Source organism: Leuresthes tenuis, unplaced genomic scaffold, assembly GCF_036924035.1.
Source record: "Leuresthes tenuis unplaced genomic scaffold, fLeuTen1.0.hap1 SCAF_19, whole genome shotgun sequence".
Lineage (NCBI taxonomy): Eukaryota > Metazoa > Chordata > Actinopteri > Atheriniformes > Atherinopsidae > Leuresthes > Leuresthes tenuis.
Window position 1 is genome coordinate 3,748,093 of NW_027325373.1, and position 24,665 is coordinate 3,772,757.

Below are 24,665 nucleotides of genomic sequence, written 5' to 3' on the forward strand. Positions count from 1 at the left end.
AAAGGGGAGATGTTGGAAAATGATGAAGCAGGTCTTTTCCTGAGCTATCTGACATTTAAAAAAAGAACTTCCTCTTTCTTCGTTTTAGTTTACTGTCAGATGCAGAAAATTAAACACTCTTGTGGAGTTTTTATCAAATGTACTGTAGAAAATAACACATTTCTAACTGCAGCTGGTCAACAGAAACCACCTGCCAACGCCTTAAATAGTCGATATGATTAAATATTTTGCAAACAGCTGTCTATTTACATAACCTACAGACCTGAAGCAACATTATTTCTCATCTGATGCCACGTCTCTGTCTCCCTGATCAATGTAACTGCAATATTCCTGCTCTTTAAGCTCCATTTAGGTCTCCACTAACTCCCTGAATAGCTGCTGAGACGAAACAGCAGATATTCCCCTTTGTCCACCACCACCCAGAAGTCAGAGGGCAGGTAATGTAGAGTGGATGTTTTGAATTTATAACAACTATGAGATCCCGGAGAATGGAAAACGGTACCAGTGGTACAAGTGTTTGATGTGATGCCAGAGAATTAGAGTATTACAGACAACCGTGCAAAAGTCTTGGTCCACCCCTCATTTCTTCATATTTTTCCTCCAGTGAGTCGGAGTTTCTGCTCTCCAGGTTTTCTGAATCGTGATCATTGGCTGCCCTTTTCACTCATAATCAGCCCAGGCCTCATACCTGACAATCTGAGGAATGTTAATTAAGCTTCTTAACACTGACAGATGAATCTTTCAAGCATAAAAAAGGCATCTAACTCAAGGGATGAACCAGTGTTGAGTCGACACATTACGGACAATTTAGCAAAGAAGCCATTTTAGATTGTGTCTTCAGGCACTCTCTGTAACAAAGACACATTTGTTCCCATTTCTTCAACTGCATTCATGAAGAACATGAAAGATAACACAGTTTGACAGACAGAAAATAGGATTTCTGCAGCAACAAGGTGATTCCCAAAGAGCTATTAGCTGAAAACTTGGCATATCTCAGCATGGTGTGCAGTGTGTCCTTAAAACATTTGAGGAAACTGGACAAGTGGAGGACAAAAGAAGAAGTGTCAGGCCTAAAAAACTATCTACAGCAGATGAACAGGATCTGAAAGTGATGTCCTTAAGAAAGAGGAAAAAATCCAGCTGTGACCTGACAGGACCTGAGAGATGCATCTGGACCTTCAGCTGATCCATCTACTGTTGGCCCAAGCCTCATCAGAAATGGGCTCCATGGAAGGGTGGCTGTCAAGAAGCCGTTCTTAAGGAAGGGAAACAGGGAGAAAAGGCTGAGCTGTGCCAAATGACACAAGAAGTGGACTGAAAATCAGTGGCAACAGGTCTTATGGAGGGATGAATCCTCCCCAGAGCCCGGACCTCAACATTATTGAAGCAGTGTGGGATCATCTGACAGAGAACGGAACAAAAGGCAGCCCACATCCAAAGAAGAGCTTTGGGATGTCCTTCAAGAAGCCTGGAGAACTATTCCTGAAGACTCCTTAAAGACATTACATTAAAAGGTTGTCTAAGAGGGTTCAGGCTGTGCCAAATATTAATTTTCAAGCTTGTTAGAATTGTACCTTTTAGTGTTTGCTTCAATTCCCAATTTCCCATTTTTTCAAGCAAAATTGAAAGAAATGAGGAGAGGCTCAAAACTTTATCTCAGTATTTCATTTTGAGATGATTCAAACACAGGAAATACTCCCTGCCGAATGCAAACCCCAAAAAGTTTGTTGTTGAATGCAGAGTCAGAACGGAGGCAGAACATAATGGCAGTTCAACAAGCTGCCGCTAGATGTCACTCTTGCTTTCCTTTCATGTATGAATCCATCAGCAGCTCATCTGCCTGAGAGGAAAAGTCTCTAAATTCAGATCAGCATCTATAAAGCTGCTGCTCTCAGTTTAAATTCTGTACTTTACTGATATTTATCAGAAACAGAGAATTGTGTTGATCTTTCTTACAGGAGTAATTTAATAAAGTTCTGTGGATATGCAAGAGAAGAAGACTGGATACATTAATTGAATTAAATTAATGTGAATAAAATCAACTCATGATCCTGGTTGTGTTGTTTAATAGAATATCTATAAAAGTTAACGTCTCCTTTCATAATTCATACGTCAGTCTGGGAACACCCCCTTGTTTGCATTTAGCTCTCCACCCTGTCCGCATCCCTCTCTTTCACCACTGGGGATTTCAGGACTCCTCAGTCTCATCGGGACTGGCAGTCTGGCCTGGCAGATGAGGAGTCAGCTCAGCAGCTGGCAGTGCTGTGCTATCTCATCTAGTTTCAGCTTTACAAGGTCAAGATATTTAGGCCTACAGAAGGGAGAACTAAGAGCATCTGCATGATGAAATCCAGAGACATGAGCTTAAGTCGAGTGCTGCAGCTGTCAGCCTTGCTGGTGGGACTCTGTCAGGCCCACAAGGCTCCTCAAACCGGCGATGGCTTCACATCGCAGAAGCCAGGTAAGGTCCCAGAATCCCATCTGAGGATGCTCGCTCTGGGCCTGGCTCATCTGCTGCAGGGGCTGGAGGAAAATGTCCAGCAGCTGGAGCAACAGGGTGAGCTGGTGGGAGCAGAGCTGGACGGAGCCACAAGAAATCTGGAGAACCTTCGCAAGCAAAGTCTACAGACAGGGCGGACTCACAGACAGGTGAGGAGGAGTCTGTAGGGTTACAGCTGCCATTTATTTGTGTTCATTCAGGTGTTTTATGGATCAGTTAACTGTTCATTCGGTTTTAAATTAATTGGGAGCTGGTTGGTAGATACTCAGGTACCATGACCATGATTTTAAGAACAATTAACAACCATTTTATCCATTTAAATATGTATTTTCCCCTCTTAAATCATGTAACTTTTGTCACTTACATTTACTTCTAATACCTGCATGGATGCGTTAGCCTTTGATTGGTTTAGTGCAATGAGCTGTTGTGCAGGTGAGGAAGGACCTGCAGATACAGAGCGCCCGGGGGGATCGGCTGTGGAGGGCTGTCAGAGATCTGCAGAAGGAGCTGGAAGATCTGGAAACTGAACAGGGAGCCGTGCAGCACCAGATGAACCGCATCATCCAGAGTGTGAAGAGCCTGAAGGAGTCGAGGTCAGGAAGTCGGACTCAGCCTGACACCAGCTCCGTGAAGGTGAGCAAGAAGAAAGAACTTCAACGACAAACTATTAGACAACAACACCAATATTTAAAGACATCCCAACTCTGAATCATGAGCCAAATCCAACTCAAGTTCTGTTAGATCTCCAAAGGTTACAGCTCACTGTTACTGGGAACATCAGAGCAGAAACATCCTGCTCTCTGTAACATGTCCACTGAAAGTGTCAAAAGTGTCTTCAACTTAGGTATTTCTGACATGTTCAAGGTTCTCATCGACAAACAGGCCAGGCAGCTCGCCAGTCTGACCACGGAGGTTTCAGCGCGGGAGAGAATCATCAACAGACGCCTGCGGCTGATTGAACAGCTGGAGAAACGGCTATCTTCAGGTTTCACGCCTCACTCTAAAAGCCCTCAGTTTGTGCACTCCTTTGCCTGAGTTGCACTTAAATACCAGCAGCTATTAGCTGTATTTGAGCCGTTTTGTGAATAAATACTAGCATGCCCGTGTCAGCTTAAGCTTGCTGCCATGTTGATGTCATCAGTTTTAGCTGAAAACACAAAGCTGCGATCATGACTGAGCTTTTATGCGTTGTAGCTTTAGCTTTTTTCTCAGCATCTCCAGCTTGGCTTTGAATCCTAAGAGCTCCGAGGCTTATTTCTTACCTGCCTTCACATGTTTGTTTCAGGGCCTCCCAGCAGAGCTGAGGTCAGATCTTTACCCTGACCGAGTCTTTGGAGCACAGCTGCATCAACACAGCGACTGTGAGCACTCACCAGCTGAAGTTAGGACTTTCTGAGCTGCTGGAGTTCGGATTCAGTATGTGGCGAAAGCAAACATTCCTTATTCATTACAGAGTCTCTTTGATGATATTTACTTTCTACACTGAATAACTGATAATTAACACATGAATTAAAGAGAGTGGAAACCTGACTTTTTGAGTCATGAAGTCCTTCTATGAAGTGGTCCTGGTTTTATGGTGGGACCAGCCCTATTTATTGGTTTTGCACATTCCAAAGTGTGTCTCCAGCCTGAGCAGTAACAGCGATGCAGGACTATTTCTATTCCTAATGGCTGATATCGTGTATAGTAGTGTGCACGTTTTTCTGAGGAAAGAGTTCTTTCATTTTCAGGATATACAGCAAACAAAAACAGAATAATAAATGTCCCAAACCAACAACAGATTAAGTGTTGAAAGTGAGACGTTTACTATGAGCTCGTGTTGGATTTGATGGCAGCAAAATACCTCAAGAGTTGGAGCGCTGTGTCAAAACAGGGAGGACAGCAAAAGTAATCAGTACCACAAAGAAATAGCTTGCAAACAATTAGATTCATTAACAACAGGTCAGGAACATGTTTAAAAAAATAAAAGCAGGTTAAAGCTCTGTCATGCAAAGAAAAAGCCATTTCTGAACATGATCCAGAAACAGTCTCTGGGCCAAAGCTTATTCAGAAAGGAGACAACCTGGAGAATTGTTTTGTGGCTAAATGAATCATGGACGTCGCTGACTCTGGACTAAAGAGGAGAGGAACCGTCCACTGAAAAGTATATACAGGTTTTAGAGAAACTTATGCTCCCATCCAGTTGTCTTTTTCAGGGAAGGCCTTGCATATTTCAGCAAAACTGCCAAGAACCTCAGAACTCAGAGCAGGGTCGGTTCAGATGCAAGGAGGTTTATTCTATATAAACACAGAAAGGCAGGTTGAGGATCTCCTCACAGAGCAGAGGAACAGGCTGAGAAAGCCCTCAGTAACTATGGCTGAGGACGAGTGCAGCTATGAAAGTTACACATAAACCGCTCCACTATGGGAGGAAAACAAAGGGCTCTTTAAATTTAACAAAACGAAGACACGCTCTCCTAATGAGGCGGATTTAACAAAGGACGCACTCTTACAAAACATATAAAAACTTTAACCGTAAACGTAAAACTCGCCTTTAACGGCGGCACAAAATCTTTCAATAAACGAAAAGCCAATCCCGCTCCGCCAGGGGAGGAACTATGAAAATTACAAGTTAATAACTCTCCAAAAACGGAGGAACAAAACAAATTAAATTTACCGCGACGAATAAATAAACTATGGCTATGAATAGAGAATAAATTAGAAAACAAGATATCGCTGCAGGCGCGGGGAAACTGTGGATCAAGACAAGGCTGACAATGAAGCTCGTGATGGAGACAACAAACTGGCACAAGACAAGGGAGACGCGACTATTTGAACACATGAAGGACCAACAGGTGGAAACACTTTGGAATAAGGGAAGACAATCGGACACTTGACACGAGAGGAAGGCCAATATATCTGAAACGAGAGGGAAAAGTTAGTGATTTTTCAAAATAAAACAAGAAATGACGAAAAAAAGATGAAACAGAACGTAAATCGTGACAAAAACATTGCTAAACCACATACTGCATCTATTCCAGCAGCATGTTTTTATAGTAAAGAGTCCGGTCCACAGTCCAGACCTTTCACCACCTGAAGACATTCGGTGTATTCATGAAACATAAAGAAGGGCTCATATATCACAAAAGAGTGAGATAACAGCTCCCAGATGTTTTACCTGTTGTTAAAAAAGAGGAGGTGCTACACATGGTTCTGTCCAACATATTTTAGATGTGTTGCTGCATCAGGATGAGTAAAATGTCTCACTTTCAACATGTGCTTTGTGTTGTTTTCCACTGTGATTAAAATATTGGTTTGTGTGTGTTTTTGTGGGAATTTTGCAACAACATCCAAACGTTTTTTGAAAATTTTTCTGATGCAACGTTTTTATCTAAATGGGATTTTGTAAACTGGAGTATTTTTACATGTTGGTTTTAATACTTTTCCTTTAGACCTGAATCTGAACAGTTCTACCCCTGCAGCACAACAACAACAACTGTGCGTCTGGCAGCTAGAGACTGCGTTATGAAAGAGTCGTATCCTTGGTGATACACGCTGCTGTCACTGAAGGCTTGGCCAATGCTGACTCTTCATGTTGTGGCTCCGACTTCCACAATATTGTGGTTAACGATGGTGGTGAAACAGGCTGATAAGATAGTTTGCACGTACACACCCAAATAAAGAGTAGAACAGAAAATCCTGATAACGCCTCGAACTGACAGCACACCAGCTTAGAGCTTTATCACTTTAAAATGAGTAGTTTTATCAATATATCATGATCATCGACTATAGATTTACAGACGCCTCTTAGAATCAACACAAAATCTACCAATACTGGAATGTGAAATAAAGTGCAGAGGATAATACAGACACACACACATATATATATATAAATAAAACAACTTGAATCTTGTTTTGGGTAATTATATTTTTGCATTTCTGTGTTATGTCATCACAAAATTCCGCTCTTTATTGCGAGTGTACTTAGATTATGCCACTTTAATCCTGACACATAACCTCATGATAAAATGGAAATTGGAAGTCCCTGCTTCAGAATTAGAACTTTGACCACATTCAGCATTATTGGAGGAGATATGACGCACTCTAAAACTAAAATTACTGCTCTTAAAACGTTAAAGTGTGTAAGTATAATGAGGAGAATGCATTCTTCATGCCGTAATACATCATCCATGCTTTGTGTAAGCAGCATTTTACTGGTGGAGTTGTTGAATTTTTAACTGGAAACATTCAACTGCAGCAAATTCCTGTTTTCGCTTTGGATTAATCTGCTTATCATTATCGCAGCTAAATGACTGGCTGTTCGGTTTGTATTAAACCCAGAACCAGCAGCTCTGCAGCCTCATAGCTGTCTAAGAGCCAAATGTGACAAAGGTTGTGTGTTCAGTCTTGGACTGACTACATATTGACAGTGGAGCAGCGGGAAATCTGTCCCTCTGGTGTTCCCAAACAAACCAGCAGCAAGCTGCGCTTTGGGCCGCACTGATGACGAAGGAGAGACAAAGGAAGACAAATACAGATAATGAGAAATAGAGGATTTTTCTTGGCAAACAGTAACAAAAGAGAAAAGAATTAGGACGGAGTGAGAACAAAGTAAACAACACTGACAGACTGTGCAGTGTTACGCATTATCCTTGCACACCAGTGTTACTTTATGTGGGAAGAAGGAATCCGTCTGGAGGTGAACTGTTTGGCAGGCGTGCCAATGATGCCACTGCCCCCCCTGGAGGTCAGAGGGTATATTATGAGCAGTGATGCACACAAGAGTTTTGTTCTTGTTCTCAGGACTTTAATTTCAACTGAAAATGAAGAAAAGCAGCACAACAAACACCCCAAAATTCAGCTGCTTGCAGTTTTTCACTCAAATCTGAAGTTATTGTCTGCGCGATGCACTGGATGATTAACTGCAAGCCTCTTCAGAAGCGGAACATCTTCCTCACGTGAACGCATAGGACGTGCACGTTTCGCTTTGTGAAAGGCTAAAAGAAAAACTTACTCAGTACTTGATGCTGCTCTTCATTCAGTTTGTCTGAAGCGGACCACTGGGTCCGTTTTTCATTATCAGTTGCTTGAACTACTTTCTCTCTCTGTTATTATAAAAATCTGGATGACTAAAGTTGTTGGTACCTGTAGAAAAGTTTCTGCACCACATCTCTGTGCGTTCATGTTCGTTTGAAGCCAGCTGACCTCCTGCAGCCACTTTTCCAAGAACACGCGCTTTTTTTTGCGGCTCAGATTCAGTCTTTTGACATTTCTTTGGAGGTGGAGGAACACCAAAGTAACAGGCCTATCCTGCGCTACAGATTGTAACTATCTATCCCCAAATCGTAGGTACGCAAACGAGCGTTACAGCGTTTGATCCAACGCGCATTTTTTGTTTTGGTTGCGCACGAGCACCTGCGCACCAACTTATGTGCACCTCTGATTATAAAAGACTATCAGACTCATCTTATTTGTCTAATTAGTTTTGTGTTTCATGGTGAACCAGGTTCCTCCTCTTCTACTCTCTCTTCTATTACGCAAAAAATTGTTCACAGCCAAACATGTGGAAGGACATCTTAGTTCCAACAATGTACCTGGAGGAGAGAGGACTGAGGACACACACCGGCGTATCCTTTCCGGAAGCCCTATCTGTTATCTGTGACGTCTGAAGTGGGTGTGGCATGTCAATCACACACTATAAATTGATTAAAGTAAATATAGACGGATTTGATTCCCATCTGACAGAAAGCATGCTGTTCATTTGATTGTTTTTGGCAGAAAGTTTGATCGGTGCTTGAAAGGATATGAAAGTAAATGAAGCCGGTTTTGTTTTGTGCTGCTAACCTGTGAAAAATAAAGTTGCCTGAATGAACGTCCTGTCTTACAAACCCATCTTAGATATCATCTGGATGGGAGCATATCTTTCACTGAAACCTGAACGTACCTTTTAGCATGGATGATGCCCACCCAGAAGTACATGTTAACAGTTCCCAATGGCACTAACGTACCCCTAACATACCATAATGAACCCAATTTGTGGAGCTAGTTCATTTGCAGGCCGCTGAACCTCTGCCCAGCTTTACTTCTGAGAGACTCTGCCTTCCTGTGGTGCTCTCTTTATGCCCACTCCAGTTACTGACCTCTGTTACTGTCCATGTTCCTCCAACTCTTTCTTTTTAGTATGACTTACATTTTGAGTAATTTGTTGCTTTAACTGTTTTGTCATAAAGTGTCTCAACTTTTCTTTGGAACCGGGGTTGTGCAGCATTGTTCTTTGCAGCACGTCACTCACAATCTCTCTCCCCTCACATCCTGTCCACTCACTGCTGTCCACTGTGATTTCGTCTTTGTAAAAATGAAAACAAACAGTAGTTTTTAAGCTTTTCCATGTGTTGTTCAGGACTTAAGAAATTGTCATTTTCTTAAGTACTATTTCTGTGCCCAGAGTCATTGTTAGAGGCTGTTAACACTGCTGAACGTCATGTGTTTTAAAGGCTCTGGTGTTGATAACAGTGTTTTTCCACACAATGCTGTGTGCAGTAGAGCAACTTCAACTCAGAGAATGACTCATGTAGCTGCTGAGGATAAACACAACAGGTAGGCGGAGAAAGACATGCAGAGGGAAAGAGAGAGAGAAGGGAAGTGGTGAGGATGCTCTACAGACGTCATTGCTTTAGTTTGCTCCACATTTCACCGTGTTCACACAGCACTTGTGTTGGTGTTTCACTGACCTGAACTCCTCAGTCGTCTTCACAGCGCCATGATTGCTAAGGTAAGACCACCTGTCTGTTCACTCTGTAATGCAGCCAGCCTTCATTTCTGCCTCTATGTCAGCTTTTACGGTCCGTTTGTGGGAAGATGAAGTGAAGATGATATCAGAAGAGGAAATCGGCTCCACTTCCCCTCAGTCAGAGAAAGAAAGTACAATGTCTGCAACAAGCCTGGAAGGGGCTCTTGTCATTTACATACATGCAAAAAGAGCTTCAGTGTGCGTGTCGTGCCGAGAGTGTGCAGGTTTAAATATTTACCTTCCTTCACCTGAACCATCAACTTAAACACTTTGTGTGCAGGACACACCCAGCTCAAAGTAGAGCAGGTTGTTTCAGCAGTGTTTGGCTTTTATAACAGCTCCTACGAGCTGTAGATTCAACTTCATAGCGGTTTTGTTGAATTCTGCTGCATTTACTTTATGTATTGTTATGGTAGTACTAACATTATTATTTTGAGTCGCGTGGTAGTTTCCAGAGAGAGTGACAAAGTCGTTAATGGCTCTTCCAGAGGATTTGACTTGAATATTTTGGCAACTAGTACAACAGTCAGTTCTTAATAGCAAAAAGTGAAAAGTGTTGATTTTTATTCATGATAAAGAATCCATGATTGATCAATCTTTTAATATAGTCCATATGCTAAAAATATGACACTGAATCAACATTATACTGTGGTAAAACAGTCAGAAGAAAAGGGCCTATTGCCTAAATATGTTGTTCAAATCCTCTTTAGCTGTTTTATCATTACCAATCATCAATTACCATCAGCGAAGCTTAAGAATTTACGTTTATCGAACCTCAATCAGAGCCAGTGCTTTCATCATAGCTTTAATACTTCTGCCTGGTGAAACTATCTTTGAAGTATCACATTAGAAAAGCTTCTTGAAGAGGTTAAAATTGGAAAAAACAAGACACAGAAATAACATAAGATATCGATACGTCCTTTTCCTGGATTGCTGGCTGCAAAGTCCTGCCCCGTCTGTTCCACGCAAAACAAGATGTCCTCCTGAAATACAATACTGTGAAAGTTGAGTCGGGTCACCCATGTTGGGCCCCACATCCACATCCTTTCTGAATGTAAATGTCTTGCTAGTGAGAGTTTTGCTTAACATCATGTAGGTTTGGTCAGCCCCAACTCCACAATAATGGTGAGAATAACCCTCCTAACCCTTACTAAGACAACTTAAGAGGAAATTGTTGCTTTCCCTGGAATTGACTCATCAGTCTATGTGATAATATGAGTTTAAGGTTGTGAGAATATGCAGAAAAACCCCTCAGTTTCTGTTTAACATGGTCGACCAAACTAAACAACACACGGACTTCTCTTGATTATAACATTAGTTATGAATCGGTTTTAACGTTAGTTACGTCAGCAACTAATCTCTTAAACCGGACACATAAACAAAGCAATGCAAATTAATAACCACATTTTTTTACCCCACATTGCAGTGTTCGATCACTCCTGAAATCTGAAATGATCTGCCGGAGATTTCAGGCACACGTAGCTGATCTTTTTCACTACTCTAACCATTCCATCGGTCTTTGGAAAGGACTAATCTTTAGCTTCACTTCATGTCTTCAGCCTCTTGTTTAAATATGCAAACAACCTGCAAGCTGTAAGACAGATCCCTGAAAAACAAGGTTTATCAACATGACCCCCTTTAACCCATTTTCATTCTCTTCGAGCCAGACCACAACACCACATCCTGAAGTAGGTCTTAAAATAAACCGGGGTTTGTCGTACCATCTGTCCTACTTTTTGCAAGTTTGCTCATGACATGCACGATGTCTCAGAGGGCAAAATAACATTCCCACAGTGTCTTCATATTCTAATGGCAACATTTTCTTGTGTGTATAGGTGGTTGAGGCAGAATTCTCAAAGATTTTCCTTTGGATGTCATCTTAGTATTGGGGGTGAAGTTGTTCTGTTGGACTGAGACCTGATGACTGTGAAAGCCACAGCATGTGATTCGCACAGTTTTAACAAACCATTCGGTAACAGAATTTATGTTTTTGTGAACCTTCCCTAAGAGGACACCCAGACCAACTTACCAAAATGCCCCCGTATTGTAGCAGAGCCACTGGATCCATAAACTGTAGGGGCCAAGCGTCACTCTGATGCAGTCTGTTTTTTAATTTGTTGTAAAGTATGAAGATATTTCATGCTGTATCCATAATATATCTATCTTTAGCAAAACTGACTGTATTTTAGTGGATTTAAATGATCTCCCATTGAGTCCTCTGGGGAGATAATGCCCTTTCTGAATGGCCACTTAAAGCTCCTGAAAACGTTTCAGTTTGATGAATAAGCCTTGTTTTGTGTGAGGTTACATTTTGATAAAACACCATCCCCCTTCTGGTAAGTTGGGGCTTTAAGTATGAATGCACCGTGCTTTGTTATGAAAGAGGGGGATTTGGTATGTAATTTTACAATCCTTCTTAATTAGGATCAAGGATTGTTGTGGGGTTAAAGACCCACATAAACACAAGGGACCTCAGAACTGAGCAGCAGTCCAGAGAGAAAGGTCTGTACATGTCCAGGCTCTATTGTATGTTTCAGGAAAAGCTGAACAGGACAAGACCAACAGATTACCTTTAGTTTTCTAAGAGTGGAGCATAGACCTGCTAGGGCAACATCAGTCAAAGCCAATCATTTTTTTTCAGCAGCTGGTATGTGTTTTGCATTGACATCCATGCAAATGTGACACGTTGTGTAACTCCTGTGCTCTATACCAAACCTACAGGAGCGGCGGGCCTGGGAAATGCAGTTTCTGTGAAGTTCCTTAACGGTATATCACTGCGCCTATCTATTCATCACTGAGAGGAAAAAAGGAACTCAGTCATCATCAAAGTTGGAGGAAGGATAGCTCAGCTTCCCTCTTGTCAAGTTCTCTCAGGCCAAAAGATGTCAACAGCTACTGCCGACAGTGGAGGAAGAGGAACCAAAAGTTCCAAAGTGTCAAAGGATCACAAAAAGGTAGGTGGGCGTCACTGTCCATCATTACAATCTTTCGAAATAAGGAAAATCCGCTTCTACAAAATCATTACTCATCAAAAGTGAAAATGATCATTTAAGTGACTAATTCAGTTTCATAAAACACCATGTTCCCTGCTCATTTCAAAATGTTATTTAGTTCAATATTACTGCCAATAGCCACACTAGTGTTTGATCCAGACTGTTAAATGTCAACTCTAACAATGGCTGCCTTCGCCGTAGACCTGCTTTGTATCAGCATTTTTATTGTGACACTGTTGGCGTGTTCAAACTGACTTGTTCCAAAGAAATGTGTGAAATGACCATGGCTTCACGACATGGTCTCACATGGTGAAAGCCTGCAGTGTGTTGAAATCATCTCAGAAGCAAAGAAAGCGACAAGTCTCGCCTGCGCTGACAACACGGTGTTAAGACATCATGCTTATTTCACGTTTGTCAGGCGTCTTACAGACGCAGACGGTGAAGAAAGCCGAAATGTTTATTTCTTATACAGTTTCCAGGTAATATTGAGGCAACAAACCATAGACTCTGAACCTGCTTTGGTGCCTAATTCTAACCCATTTTTACAGCTTAATTCATGAAGCAAAACTGGGCCTTTTGGCTAAGTTTTGAACTCCAAATGCCCACCAAAAAAATGCTTGTTGGTTTTTATATTTCCTCATTTGATTCATTGTCATTCTGCTTGAATTGTGTCTGTTACCAACATGTAATGTGATATTGAAGTTGTGCTTATTGCATGCACTGTATTTCTGTGAGCTCAGGTTAAATTCAGTGCTCGGCGTACAGCATGGTCACAGATATGACAAACTTTATGGTGATGGGACATACGTTTACATATCTTTTCAAACCTGTTCCTCAAACACCGTATAAAGTTAGGAACAAGTACTTAAACACGAGAACAATAACTTCACAGATATGCTTTACTTGCATCATAAAAGGTTTAGCTAGCTGTCGAGCTTGTCTGTTAGCACACTTTTTTATGTGCCTATTGAAATGCTAGCTGTGTATCCTCAGCACAGTTAGCAAAACATCTTAGTAACGATGCTGGTGCAGAAGGCCAATGTCACTTCTGAACATATTTGCATGCTAATCAGCACTAAACACAAAGTACAGCTTAAGCGATCAACAAAGTACCTACACTTTATTCTATTAGGTCTGGACTGAAATGGCAGGTATGGCTAAAGATAAGGAAAAACATGTTAACGTAAAGCTAATTAAGAAAAGAAGAACTCATCTTTTCTTTTCTGTTTTTCCCTTTTAAATAAATATGTTTGGTAGCCCACAGCTGCTGCCCTGAAAGGTGCCATCCAGCTTGGAATCGGCTACGCTGTGGGAAACCTCAGCTCCAAACCAGACAGGGATGTTCTCATGCAGGACTTCTCTGTGGTGGAAAGTGTCTTCCTGCCCAGGTACAAACAACTTTAAGCACAGTGAATAAGAGGCAAGCTTTTGGGGAACCATTCAAGCAAGTAGTAAAGTTTGTATTGTTCCGTTTACTTCTAGCTGTAGCCTCTGTGTCTAGTGAGATTTTGAAATATGTGTTTCCAGTCTTCACCACAAAGTGCAAGAAAATTACATTTGTCTGTGCTACTAAAGGAATTAGAATTCACATTTACCTTAGCGTTTTTTTCCTTTGTTATTTGTGAACTGTAGATCCCAGATTGGCCTCATTCGGCTGAATATATGTTCTATGATGCAAGTAATTGGTCTGAATTCTCTCTTATCTTAAAGTCTTTTCCAGAAAGATTTTACTGATTGTTGTAGCCGTCACGCTAAACAAAGGAAAAGGAATGGGCCTGATAAATATAAATACCTGAAACTGTAGGTAAAAGGGATCCTGGAACATTTAGTATGGTCAGAAACAGCTTTCACTCAAAAAAACATGTGACAACATACATGTTTATTGTTTTGAACACTTATGAACGTGCACTATGTGCACTTGTGGTGCAGTAGAAAAACACATACTTCAGCAAAAGTTGTTTTTCTCAGCAGACATGATGTAGCAGGAGCAAGGTTTTTTGTTTATGCCTGTATGTTTTCCACTCTGTCCTGTCTCTTATACATTAAAAAGGCTTAAATGTATTAAACAACTTCGCTTCTAAACTAATTTAACATTTTGTATGTTTCCAGTGAGGGCAGCAACATGACTCCAGCACATCATTTTCCAGATTTCCGACTGAAAACGTACGCCCCGCTGGCTTTTCGCTACTTCAGAGAGCTCTTTGGCATCAAACCAGATGATTATTTGGTGAGAGTGGAGACTCAGACGTGGTCAAAACTACATTATCACTCTGATTCAGCACAGGATGCTGCAAGTTTCAACCGATTTGGTTGCAAAATGTTGTTTTGCTGAGACTGTTGGATCAATTTGAATTTCAGTACTCCATCTGCAATGAGCCACTGATCGAGCTGTCCAACTCTGGCGCCAGCAGTTCCTGGTTCTACCTTACCAGCGATGACGAGTTCATCATCAAGACGGTGCAGCATAAAGAGGCTGAGTTCTTACAGAAACTGCTTCCTGGTTACTACATGGTGAGTTGCTTTTGCAAGCATTTCCTGCAGTAACCTTACAAGGCTTTCACTTTACACTGAACTGGCTGGTTATGAGATTTGGGCAGCTTCTGTGGAGAAAAAGCACACAGTTTTCTAAAGTGATAATGTATTTTAAACGTTAGAAACGATTCGAGCTGGATTTATTTAAGTTAGTCTTACATGTTTATCAAAAACTTTGGTGAAAATGGACAAATCACACCGAAACAAATGTCTCCATCCGTCTCCATCCTCTTGCAGAATCTGAATCAGAACCCGAGGACGTTGCTCCCCAAGTTTTACGGTCTTTACTGCATCCAGTGTGGTGGTGTCACCGTTCGCGTGGTGGTAATGAACAACGTGCTGCCACGGGCCATGAAGATGCACTACAAGTACGACCTGAAGGGTTCCTCGTACAAACGCCGTGCATCACGCAAAGAGCGCGCCAAGTCCTCGCCAACGTTCAAAGACCTCGACTTCCAGGAGATGCACGAGGGGCTGTACTTAGACCCAGACACTTACAACGCCATGATGAAGACCCTGCAGAGGGACTGCCGGGCACGTTTGCATTATGATCTTTTATATATGAGCACTGTAGGCCGTAATACCTCGCATTAGATTAGATTGTGTGTGCAAACATTTCTGCATAAGAGTTAATCCTTTTCTCCACTGCTGGGTGAAGCAATAATTGAATTGGTTTAAACGCCAGATATTAGATTTTGAGATCTGTCGTGATGGACCAAAGATTTGATCAAAAGGTACATTTTGACTGGTGAACTGGTCCCAAAAGTCACTAGGATTCATACATGTGACAATTTTGTCTACAGCAATTTAAAAGCAATCTTTTGCCCAGACTGCAGAACTTAATACTGGCTACACGACATTGGTCTTATTTAAGAAGTTCGGCATGGGGCTGTAATGTTTAGAGTGATGCACCAGATGCTTAGTTTCATTATCAGTTCATTTTCAGCTGCTTTATAATGCACTAAAAGTTCCCTGGGCCCAGAACTGCACGATATTGAGTTCCAATAGTAATCTCTTGGTTGTCCAATCAACTTATCATTCCAGTACTAAGACCCCTCACGACAGTGGGGTTTAACTCTTTGCTCATTGCTGCACTGAGTTAAGCCGATGATCACTGCACAGTTCTTCACTTTGATAACATTATGCAACCTCAGCGCGCCAGAACACCGAGTTGGACCTCATCTCTCGGTGTTTCGATGACCACATTACTGCCTGTTATTTCATTAGCCAGAAACAACAGTGGCTGCTTGATGGGGGATTAGCCCCCAGCATGGCGAAGCACCTGATCGGCTGCACTTTCGAGAACAAACTGGTCCATCTGGGTGAAATGCTCTTAGTGGGCTGCTGCGCGTGTGTTAGGTAACCCAATGCATATTAAGAGTCTTTGTCTACAGCACTTACTTCATGATATCAGTGTTTGTTCAGAAGGATTGAGGCTTATAGTGTTCAGTCCATTTGGTTTGCAAAACACATTTTCAACCTCTTTAAGCTCTGGAACCAGCTCAGAGGTTCGAAAGGTCAAACTGCAACTTTTATTTAAATAAGAAATGTAGCTATAGGCTTTATGTTGAATGATGTGTTATTTCAAAATAATCTTTTGTTAAATAATCAAATCCTGAGCCAAAGTTATGGACGTTTAAAAAGTGTACAGAATTAGATAGAGTAGCACTTTACATAACGTGTTAAGCTCCCTTTCCTTTCAGCTTCAGTTGCTTATGTTTGGTATTTGTCTCCCTTCAGGTCCTGGAGAGCTTTAAGATCATGGACTACAGTCTGCTGCTGGGGATCCATGTGTTAGATAGGAAGCCTCTAGGCAGAGGAAACAGATGTGACAGCAAGCGAGGACAGAAGGTCCTTTACTCCACTGCCCTCGAGTCCATCCAGGGGAACGTGAAGGACCCAGACCCGGTGGCTGATGATGACACGTAAGAAACCGTTTGCAAAAACAAATACACAGACAAATCTCCAAGTTCAAACTTTCTTTGCTTTAAAGGAAGCCATGCAGTGTGACGTGAAGACACTGACAGGTGGCAAACCTAACAGTCTCCTAAGTTTTAAATTCGAATTGTCACAAAGTCAAGTGTTTATCGAAGGGAGCAGAGTGGCTTCCGTTTGCTAAAGCAGTTCTCAAAGGATGCTATTGTTCACGTGTTACTGTCTTCAGCTTTTTCTCGTGACATCATACAAAAACTGACCTTTCCATCTGATGCAAATGGCATACTGCCCACTCAAAAGCAGACATGGTTCCAGTGCTGATGCTGCTTTAAAACCTTTTTAAAAGATTGTGGATTTGTAAAAATGTTAGCAGTGTCATCATCTGTGTTAAATGTGCCGCAGCTTTGGGCAGCAGGGGTGAATTAAATGGACTGACTTCATGAAAAACATTCATTCTTCCTGTAGATTCGGTGGAATTCCTGCCAAACACAAGGATGAGAACCTGCTCATCTTCTTAGGAATCATCGACATCCTTCAGTCTTACAGGTGAGCTCACAATATCACTCTCACACACCTAAACCCCCAGAACAAAAACAGGTTTTTGATCTTTAAATATGATCTAATAACAGGAGGAATGAACCAGGTAAACAAGTCCTTATCACCAGTGTGTAATGCATTGTAATAGCATGTTGTTGTGCAGCCATGAGTTAGTAACGTGTGAGAATTTGATCACTAAACTGGTCACACAAAGCACAATCTCATGTCATTCTCACAATGCTGTCCAAGCTGAGATGCCACTTGGCTAAAATAATGCATGAAACATGGATCACAGAAACTGTGAGATGGCAAAAACGTTGCATCACATGATGTGAAAAATGCAAGCAACATGAAGCATTTACATGACACAAGTGATTCTGTTTGCCAAAAGTAAAAACATGTTAGTCTGACTGAAATCATACAAAATCAACCTCTCAGAACCGGACTAACACTCCCAGATAATGTGGCTGGGGTCCAGTCACGTTTGCATGTGTACGTTCGGCTACATTCAGATGGTTCTAGACGCCTCGCACACGCTCTAAAAAGAACAACTTTTTGCATCTCGTATTTAGTATTATGTGTTATTATGGTATTATATTGTATTAGTATTAAGTGCATTGATAGCATATTGATACAACTGAATGCAGCTGCTCTCATTCGCGTTGCTTCTGTCAGTTAAACGCATCAGAAACTGGGACTAAAAAGCAGCCTTTTGAGACCACGTGCTGTTAAAATCCCAATTTTAGGGAAAGTTAGAAGCAGCAGAATATCTTTTCTCACACAAGCCACACATACTTCAGTCAGTGACTTTATTCCACCTCTTTGCACACATAGCATGACAAAGATGGTGGTCCAGGCCTTTCTGTTACTTGCATTTCATTGAAATGAATTTATCATTCTAGTTCAACAATGTAAAGCTCCTAATTGATGATTTTGACTTATTCTCAGGTTCATCAAGAAGGTGGAACACTCCTGGAAGGCACTTGTACATGATGGGGTGTGTGTTTCTGACATTTTCTAGCCACTTGCAGGCTTTTACGTCCAACGTGATCGTGACTGTTTGTGTGTGTTTGTCGTTTCAGGACACGGTGTCGGTTCACAGGCCCAGCTTTTATGCGGACAGATTTCTGAAATTCATGGGCACGACTGTATTCAAAAAGATGCACCGTGAGCTCATAACCTGACTTCTGCATTCTTTATCCTGCTTTAACAGTCAACTTTTATTTTCAACGTCCTCTTTTCGTTGTGTGCCCCAGCTTTAAGAGGAACGTCTTCAAAGAGGAAGAGGAATTCCCTCCATGCAGGAAAATCGGCTTCTCAGGAGTTTCTGTCCCCACAGAGGGAGAAAAAGGAGGAAAAGAAGGCCCAAAGCATGGACAATCTGGATGGAAACTGTAAGCCCAACATATTTCTTCACATTATCTGGGTCACTTTTAAGAAGAGGCTTTCTTGATCATCTGTGTTTTGATCTTTGTGTCGCAACAGTTTACAGTTCCTCCAAACATCCAGATCTTCTTCCAAAGTCTGCTCTTACTTTCGAGTCCGTCCAAAATGTCGACGAGGACCCTGAAAACAGGTACTTAAAGTGTCCAACCTTAGTGCCCCAGCCCTAAATCTTTAACACATGCAAAGATTTTCAAAGTGTTTGATTACTTAAGATCCATTTGAATGAGTTTGGTTATAAGATGCATGTACAGTCAAGATTAAAATGAAGGAGAGTTATGAATCCATAGCCTTGGAAGCAGCTCAGCAGTGTTACAGGCACAGGCTCATGACTCTGACATGTTTATGTATTTAGCAGACGCTTTTATCCAAAGTGACTTACACTGGTAGAGTAAGAGAGTCTTGCCTAAGGACCCCTACTGGAGGTAGTACCTTTCATGCAGGTGATTTGAACCCACATGAAAGGTGGCAATCTTACCACTAAACTATCCAGTCCCTTATAAACAATTACATGCTGATATCAACAGGTTTAATGACCGTGATATTAGAAAATGGTCATAAGGCTCATTTCTCACCAGTCACCAGTAGATGTCAGTCTTCGGGGAAACTTTCCATATCATCACAACATAGAGCAGTGAACAGACTGAAACTGCTCACTGCTCATTTGGGTTTTTACGTTGCAGTGAAGACCGACGTGCCTCCAGTTCAACAATTGCTCTGGATGATCCCCTGCCCCCCCTCAGCAGAAGCCAGTCGGACTCTGAGCTGGATGTCTACTTGGTACGATATGCGTTTTATTTGAAAGGTCTTTGTAGACACATAATGTATAGTAATTATTTATCCTATCATAAACAATATCTTACATAATCCAACAATCAGAGTCCTGCTGACCAGTATTATTGATTCCTGCCATTTGCAAGGGACATGCATATTTAGACTTGAGTTTATTTAAGTAGAATTTAAGTCTGCGACAGTCTTTTATCGTGACAATGTAGTGAAAAAAATCCCTTAATTTGATTCTTCTAACACAATGCAGTATGTTTACATGATGTTACATAAAAAAAAGCTAAAGCTGGATTTTCCAAACATCTTCGTCCAACTGAAATTCTACTAAATCCAATTTTCCAGTGAGGCTCACACAGCCAGATAATGGGACTGGAAGTATTGCACGTATTTGTGCAGTTGGACCAAAACTGACATAAGTGTTTCGGACATGCTCCACATTTCCCTTACTGGGCTGTGACCTGGAAGTAACAGAACTAGCTGGTATGTAGGAGTAAAACAAGAAGAGACTGGTAACAACAGAGAATGATCAGAAGGGAATATATATTTTGTTTTTTGTAAAATTTACAGAGCTGTAAAACTGGTCAGTCCATGGCTAGACATGTTGTTTTAAGGCTTTTCAATATTTCAAATTAAATAGACCATATTTTATAAAATAATGTCATATTAGAACCGTAGTCTTAGGAAATAACAAATTTTTTATGTTTTGTTTCCCCCCAGTGTATTAAATGTTCAGCTACAGCCAGTAGCTCAGTTGCTTAGCATGTTAGCATAATAAGTGCTGGTAGCATCGCTATCACGGCTCTGCCCAATCCAACAAACAGAGTCTCATCTTTTTTAAGTGTTTTCTAGCTGTGTGGTACTTTAGGAAGCCTTTGAACTGACACAACCACACTAGAATAGAAAAAACAAGTGGCTAGCCAAAGCTACATAAACACTAGCTTAACAAGTGCTGAATGGAACTTGTTTCTTATGTACATGTGAGGCTACACTAAGTGTCCAGTAGCTGGAACCATAGACTGTTTGGAAGAAGCGGGCATGGCCACTGTAACATCACCCATGGGTCTGTGAACTGCATTTTTTTCGGTCACCATGATGGTATTTTTTAAACCATACTTGACCATATTTGGGTGTGAGGGTGAAGGGTGTTTTTCGACTTCCCTTTTCAGACCAGTGCCTACACTCATCTTTCATATACAGTCTATGGTTGGAGCTTCTCATTTAGGATGGAGACGTGGGAGAACATGACTATTCCACACAACTATAACACTGAAACGAAATGATCAGGTCACCTGTTGTAAGTAAGAGTAAGAAAGATGGTTTACAAAACAATATTCTACAACGAGGCTTATTGAATGAGCCGATGTTAGGCCATGTAGCGTCATCTGATCAAAAATGCTGGTATCACTTCGTCCTGATTTTGACACGTGAGCTGACAGACTCATGCAACCCTTACTGTGAAACTATTATATTCCTTTTAAGAACACATTTGGGAACATTTTTCAGGATGAACTCAGGGGTCACTGGGTGTTTCTGCATTTTCAGCATCACACAGACTCACCCAGGCGACCCAGCTGGAGTTGATCACTCGTTTGTGTCCAAGTGTCCATAAAATGTAAGCAGCAAATGACATCCGTGTACTTTTCTATTCATTTTTCCTAATCTTTTTCTGTGGAGCGAAAACACTGGAGTTTTTCATGATGACTCAGTGTTGGATGCTTCATGACAAAAATAGAAACATGCAGTGAATCACAAGCATAACAAGCTGCCCTTTAACCACGAAGCATTACTATCAATTACAAGCTTCCATCTTCCTTCTTATCACTCGCATTCAATGTATCTCATCTAGTTGGAAGTTTTTTCATTGAAGGTGGTGGCCCTGGAGCTTCCGGTGATGTTGACACTGTATGACTCAGCTCAGTCTTTTTCAATCCTCTCCACCCTCAGTCCCCACATTCGTGACAGTCTGAGAAACTTCCACGAATTCCCTTTTCTACAGCACTTCTCTTACATAACCTCAAAATCCTAATTCAGGCTTATATGAAGCCGTTCCTCAGCCCACATTAAGCAATCAGGCTCTGTGGGAAGCGTGCAGATGTCCAAGTTAATCTGATCTAAAATGGGAACACACTGGGATTCAGAAGCTATAAGGCTGGAAAAGAGATAAATGTGGGCACAAATATACACAAATATACACAAAGATACAGGTAGAGAATAGACAAGTAGTCCAAACATAGAATATAGCAAGCTCCCAAACATTCAAGAGGAAAATCAAGCCATGCAGTAGAGTCATTTTAAAAACAGCACCACCTAGATTTAGGAACTAAATGTTACAGTAAATATCACTTATCCCAAAAGTAATCCACTATATACCTAAAACACAGTGAGTTTGCTGATGAATATTTGATTTGTACAGAAAATATTGGGCACCAGAGGGAGACAGTTTCACAGAAATGGGTAAAGAAGATATAATTTCTGTTTTTTTATTCTTTATTTTCTTATCCTTCTGTACAGAATGGTAGCCTGTAGTTTACAAAAGACAAACAGCCAAAATGAGCATTAATCATGTGAGCCTTTGTCCTGTGTTACCTGAAAAGGAATAATATCTCTTATGTTCTCTAGTGAGAAGCCACCTGTACTTCTGAACCACAACACGGAGACACGAGGACTTCAAAACGACACAAGCATGTGACAAACTACAAGCAAGCATCACTCTGTGCCTCTTTTGCCTCCCCTTTTTAAGACACAGGCAATGTACAAAATCACGGGAAATCCCATTATTGTTATTAACAGATGGAGCTACAGTTTGTATTTAAGCGTATTAAGATCACTGAACGACCATGCTGATGTAAAACACTATGACGCTGCTTCTTCTACTTCTCACTATTGTTTACTTTGCTGCTAGAAAATATTTGAGTTTCAGTTTGTCCTTTTTCCTGCTTTCTTTTACTCTTTTACTTTTGTGAATGTTCAAGTTTCTTAGTGGCTGGATCCCTGAGGAAGTGAAATGTCTTATCAGACCAAGGAAATAGAATTATTTGCTGTTCTTTTCAAATCAGGTTATATAAAGCAATATTCATAGATCATTCTGGTTTCAGCTATATGTATGAAAATGCTAATTGGGATGCTGTGCATCCCTTTCTAATGTATTTGAATGAGTTGCACTGTATACATTGAGAACATATGCATAACATGTTGAAAAAAAATAACAATTACTACAGCGAATAATGAAGTAAAATTTCGACTGTGGAGTAATCACAGAAAATTTGTATATTTTCTGTTTAATCATTTCCATTATTCTTATTTTTGCTTTTCGGAGGTGATATCTTGACATGTTAGCATTTTACCATGCTACACTAAGTTGAACATATCAGACCTAGAGAGCATCAGCTTGTTAGTGTAGTTATTTAAAGCATGTTAGCATTTAACTACTGCCTCAGTTTTATTTTGCAATAGGTGCTGATTAGCAAATGCTAGGAGGCCTATGCTTAGAAACTTAAGCTAAGACAACCGGCTGTTAGCATGGGATGCTAGCAGCTAATGTTTGCTAATGATAATAGTTTAGCTCAAAGCACCACTGTGCCTGTAGTGTAGCCACACAGACTTCCTGTATGGCTTTTCTTCTTGTTTAAACATGCAGAAAAACATACATTCAGAAAATATTTATGTCATAATCCACTTTATATTTTCTGGGATAATATATTAGCATATGCTAAATCAGATCTGTATGTAAATTGTTCTGTAAAACAACAAAAAGCCCTATAACATTGGGTTTGTTATGTCTACCACCTTCTGTATGTCCACATGCTTCTATGTGATTTCATAGGCCCACATCTGTAAAATAGCTTGTATCTTGGAAATAAATTAATATTTAATATCTTTACACTGATTTTTCTTTTTTTCTGCAAGCCCTCGATAAAACCAAGAGAAAAAAGCTCAAACTTGACCATTCATGCGTTTATAATTGTCAAGTCAATTGTGGAGGGGAAAAAATACTTTTTTGACCTTTAATATAATAATATAGATTACTAAGGACTAAGAGTTCTGGTATGATACAATGTGCAGTGAGCTTCACATGACAGCGGGTAATCTATTCTTCTATTCTCGGTCAAACTTCTTTCTAACAGCAACTTGTTACAGAATGTTCAGAGCTTTTTTTGTTTACCACTGTAAGATACTGTTCTTTTCATTAGACATGGCAGAGGGCCTAATCCTGAACAGGTTGAACCAGTCCCACAAGTTTCTTTTGAACCATAAGCACAAACTGTATGCAGCATTAGGAGTAATAATACTATATGTGCATAGGTGGCATTACTGCACAATTAATGTTCCGTCTTTATCAAACCAAACAGGGAAGTTAGGTTGAAACAATTGTTCATAAAGGTTGTAGAGGAAGATTTAAAAACACTTTGACGGTGGGCATCCCTGATGGAGAGGAGTTTTGACAGAATCCTATTTTCTGCAACTGCATGCAGAATGTCCAGCTCCACCCCCAGGATGTTGTTGGCCTTCTGAGTCATTTTATTCAGTCTTTTGGTGTCATGCTTATGAGGCTTTTGTTTCAGCACACCAGAGAGTAGAAAAATATCACCGACCATCACAGACTCACAAAACATCCTCGGCATGGTGCCGAAGATGCCGAAGAGCTGGAGCTTTCACAGGAAAGGGAGGCGACTCTGACCCTTCCTGCACAGGGCCGCAAATTCCTGTTCCAGTTTCCTGTCTAAGTAAACTCTCAGGCATTTGTTCTCCTGTATCTTTTCCTCCATCTCTTCCCCAATGGACCAAGGAGTGGCAGGAGTCCCGAATCTCCATAATTAGCTCTATTTGTTGATGTTGAGTTGCAGATGGTTCAGTTCCCATCGGCTAACAAAACTGTCCTTTAGCCTCTGGTACTCCGACACATCCTCCACCCCATCTGAGAACCTCTGCCTGTACCACGTTATCATGTACCACGTTAAGGGCTTATGTATATGTATTTCAAAAGGTTTATTTATTTATTCATCACATGTGAACCTCCGTTATACAAATCAAAGACTCATATGAAAACATTGTGGTTTACAGATGTTTTACATGGGATGAAGTGACTTTACATTGGTTGAATGTACGTGGTTTTCAGACTTTTTTATTCATAGCCTTATTTGATATCTAAATATCACTTTGTGATTAATCT

General features: G+C 40.9%; 2 protein-coding genes across 4 annotated transcripts; both read left to right on the forward strand.

Moving 5' to 3' along the window:
- The first annotated feature begins 2,186 nt into the window (after positions 1-2,186).
- On the forward strand, positions 2,187-4,040 carry LOC140277055 (uncharacterized). The gene is made up of 4 exons (XM_072371938.1): positions 2,187-2,649; positions 2,933-3,133; positions 3,365-3,485; positions 3,786-4,040. Exons 1-4 carry the CDS (start codon positions 2,341-2,343, stop codon positions 3,821-3,823), a joined length of 669 nt encoding a protein of 222 aa, XP_072228039.1. The 5' UTR covers positions 2,187-2,340; the 3' UTR covers positions 3,824-4,040.
- Positions 4,041-9,090: 5,050 nt separating this feature from the next.
- Positions 9,091-23,162, forward strand: pip5k1ba (phosphatidylinositol-4-phosphate 5-kinase, type I, beta a). 3 transcript variants are annotated; one of them, XM_072372058.1, is made up of 15 exons: positions 9,091-9,251; positions 11,991-12,223; positions 13,520-13,650; positions 14,372-14,489; positions 14,621-14,773; positions 15,032-15,328; positions 16,535-16,719; positions 17,195-17,275; positions 18,215-18,263; positions 18,349-18,433; positions 18,523-18,660; positions 18,752-18,842; positions 19,393-19,489; positions 21,038-21,107; positions 22,115-23,162. In XM_072372058.1, the coding sequence occupies exons 2-14, from the start codon at positions 12,152-12,154 to the stop codon at positions 21,074-21,076; spliced, it is 1,536 nt and encodes a 511-aa protein (XP_072228159.1). In that variant the 5' UTR covers positions 9,091-9,251; positions 11,991-12,151; the 3' UTR covers positions 21,077-21,107; positions 22,115-23,162. The 3 variants fall into 3 exon arrangements, with proteins under 3 accessions (XP_072228159.1, XP_072228161.1, XP_072228160.1); XM_072372059.1 differs by lacking the exon at positions 9,091-9,251 and adding an exon at positions 11,551-11,771; XM_072372060.1 differs by lacking the exon at positions 21,038-21,107 and having other exon boundaries at positions 9,096-9,251.
- Positions 23,163-24,665: the final 1,503 nt, after the last annotated feature.

What these genes read in the sequence shown, in the direction of transcription:
- LOC140277055 (XM_072371938.1), top strand. Translation starts at nt 2,341, where the DNA reads ATGATGAAATCCAGAGACATGAGCTTAAGTCGAGTGCTGCAGCTGTCA. An exon ending in CAGGGCGGACTCACAGACAG is followed by an intron (nt 2,650 to 2,932) that starts GTGAGGAGGAGT and finishes GCTGTTGTGCAG; the next exon opens with GTGAGGAAGGACCTGCAGAT. An exon ending in GGAGAAACGGCTATCTTCAG is followed by an intron (nt 3,486 to 3,785) that starts GTTTCACGCCTC and finishes TGTTTGTTTCAG; the next exon opens with GGCCTCCCAGCAGAGCTGAG.
- pip5k1ba (XM_072372058.1), top strand. Translation starts at nt 12,152, where the DNA reads ATGTCAACAGCTACTGCCGACAGTGGAGGAAGAGGAACCAAAAGTTCC. An exon ending in TCAAACCAGATGATTATTTG is followed by an intron (nt 14,490 to 14,620) that starts GTGAGAGTGGAG and finishes TTTGAATTTCAG; the next exon opens with TACTCCATCTGCAATGAGCC. An exon ending in GACGAGGACCCTGAAAACAG is followed by an intron (nt 18,843 to 19,392) that starts GTACTTAAAGTG and finishes TTTACGTTGCAG; the next exon opens with TGAAGACCGACGTGCCTCCA.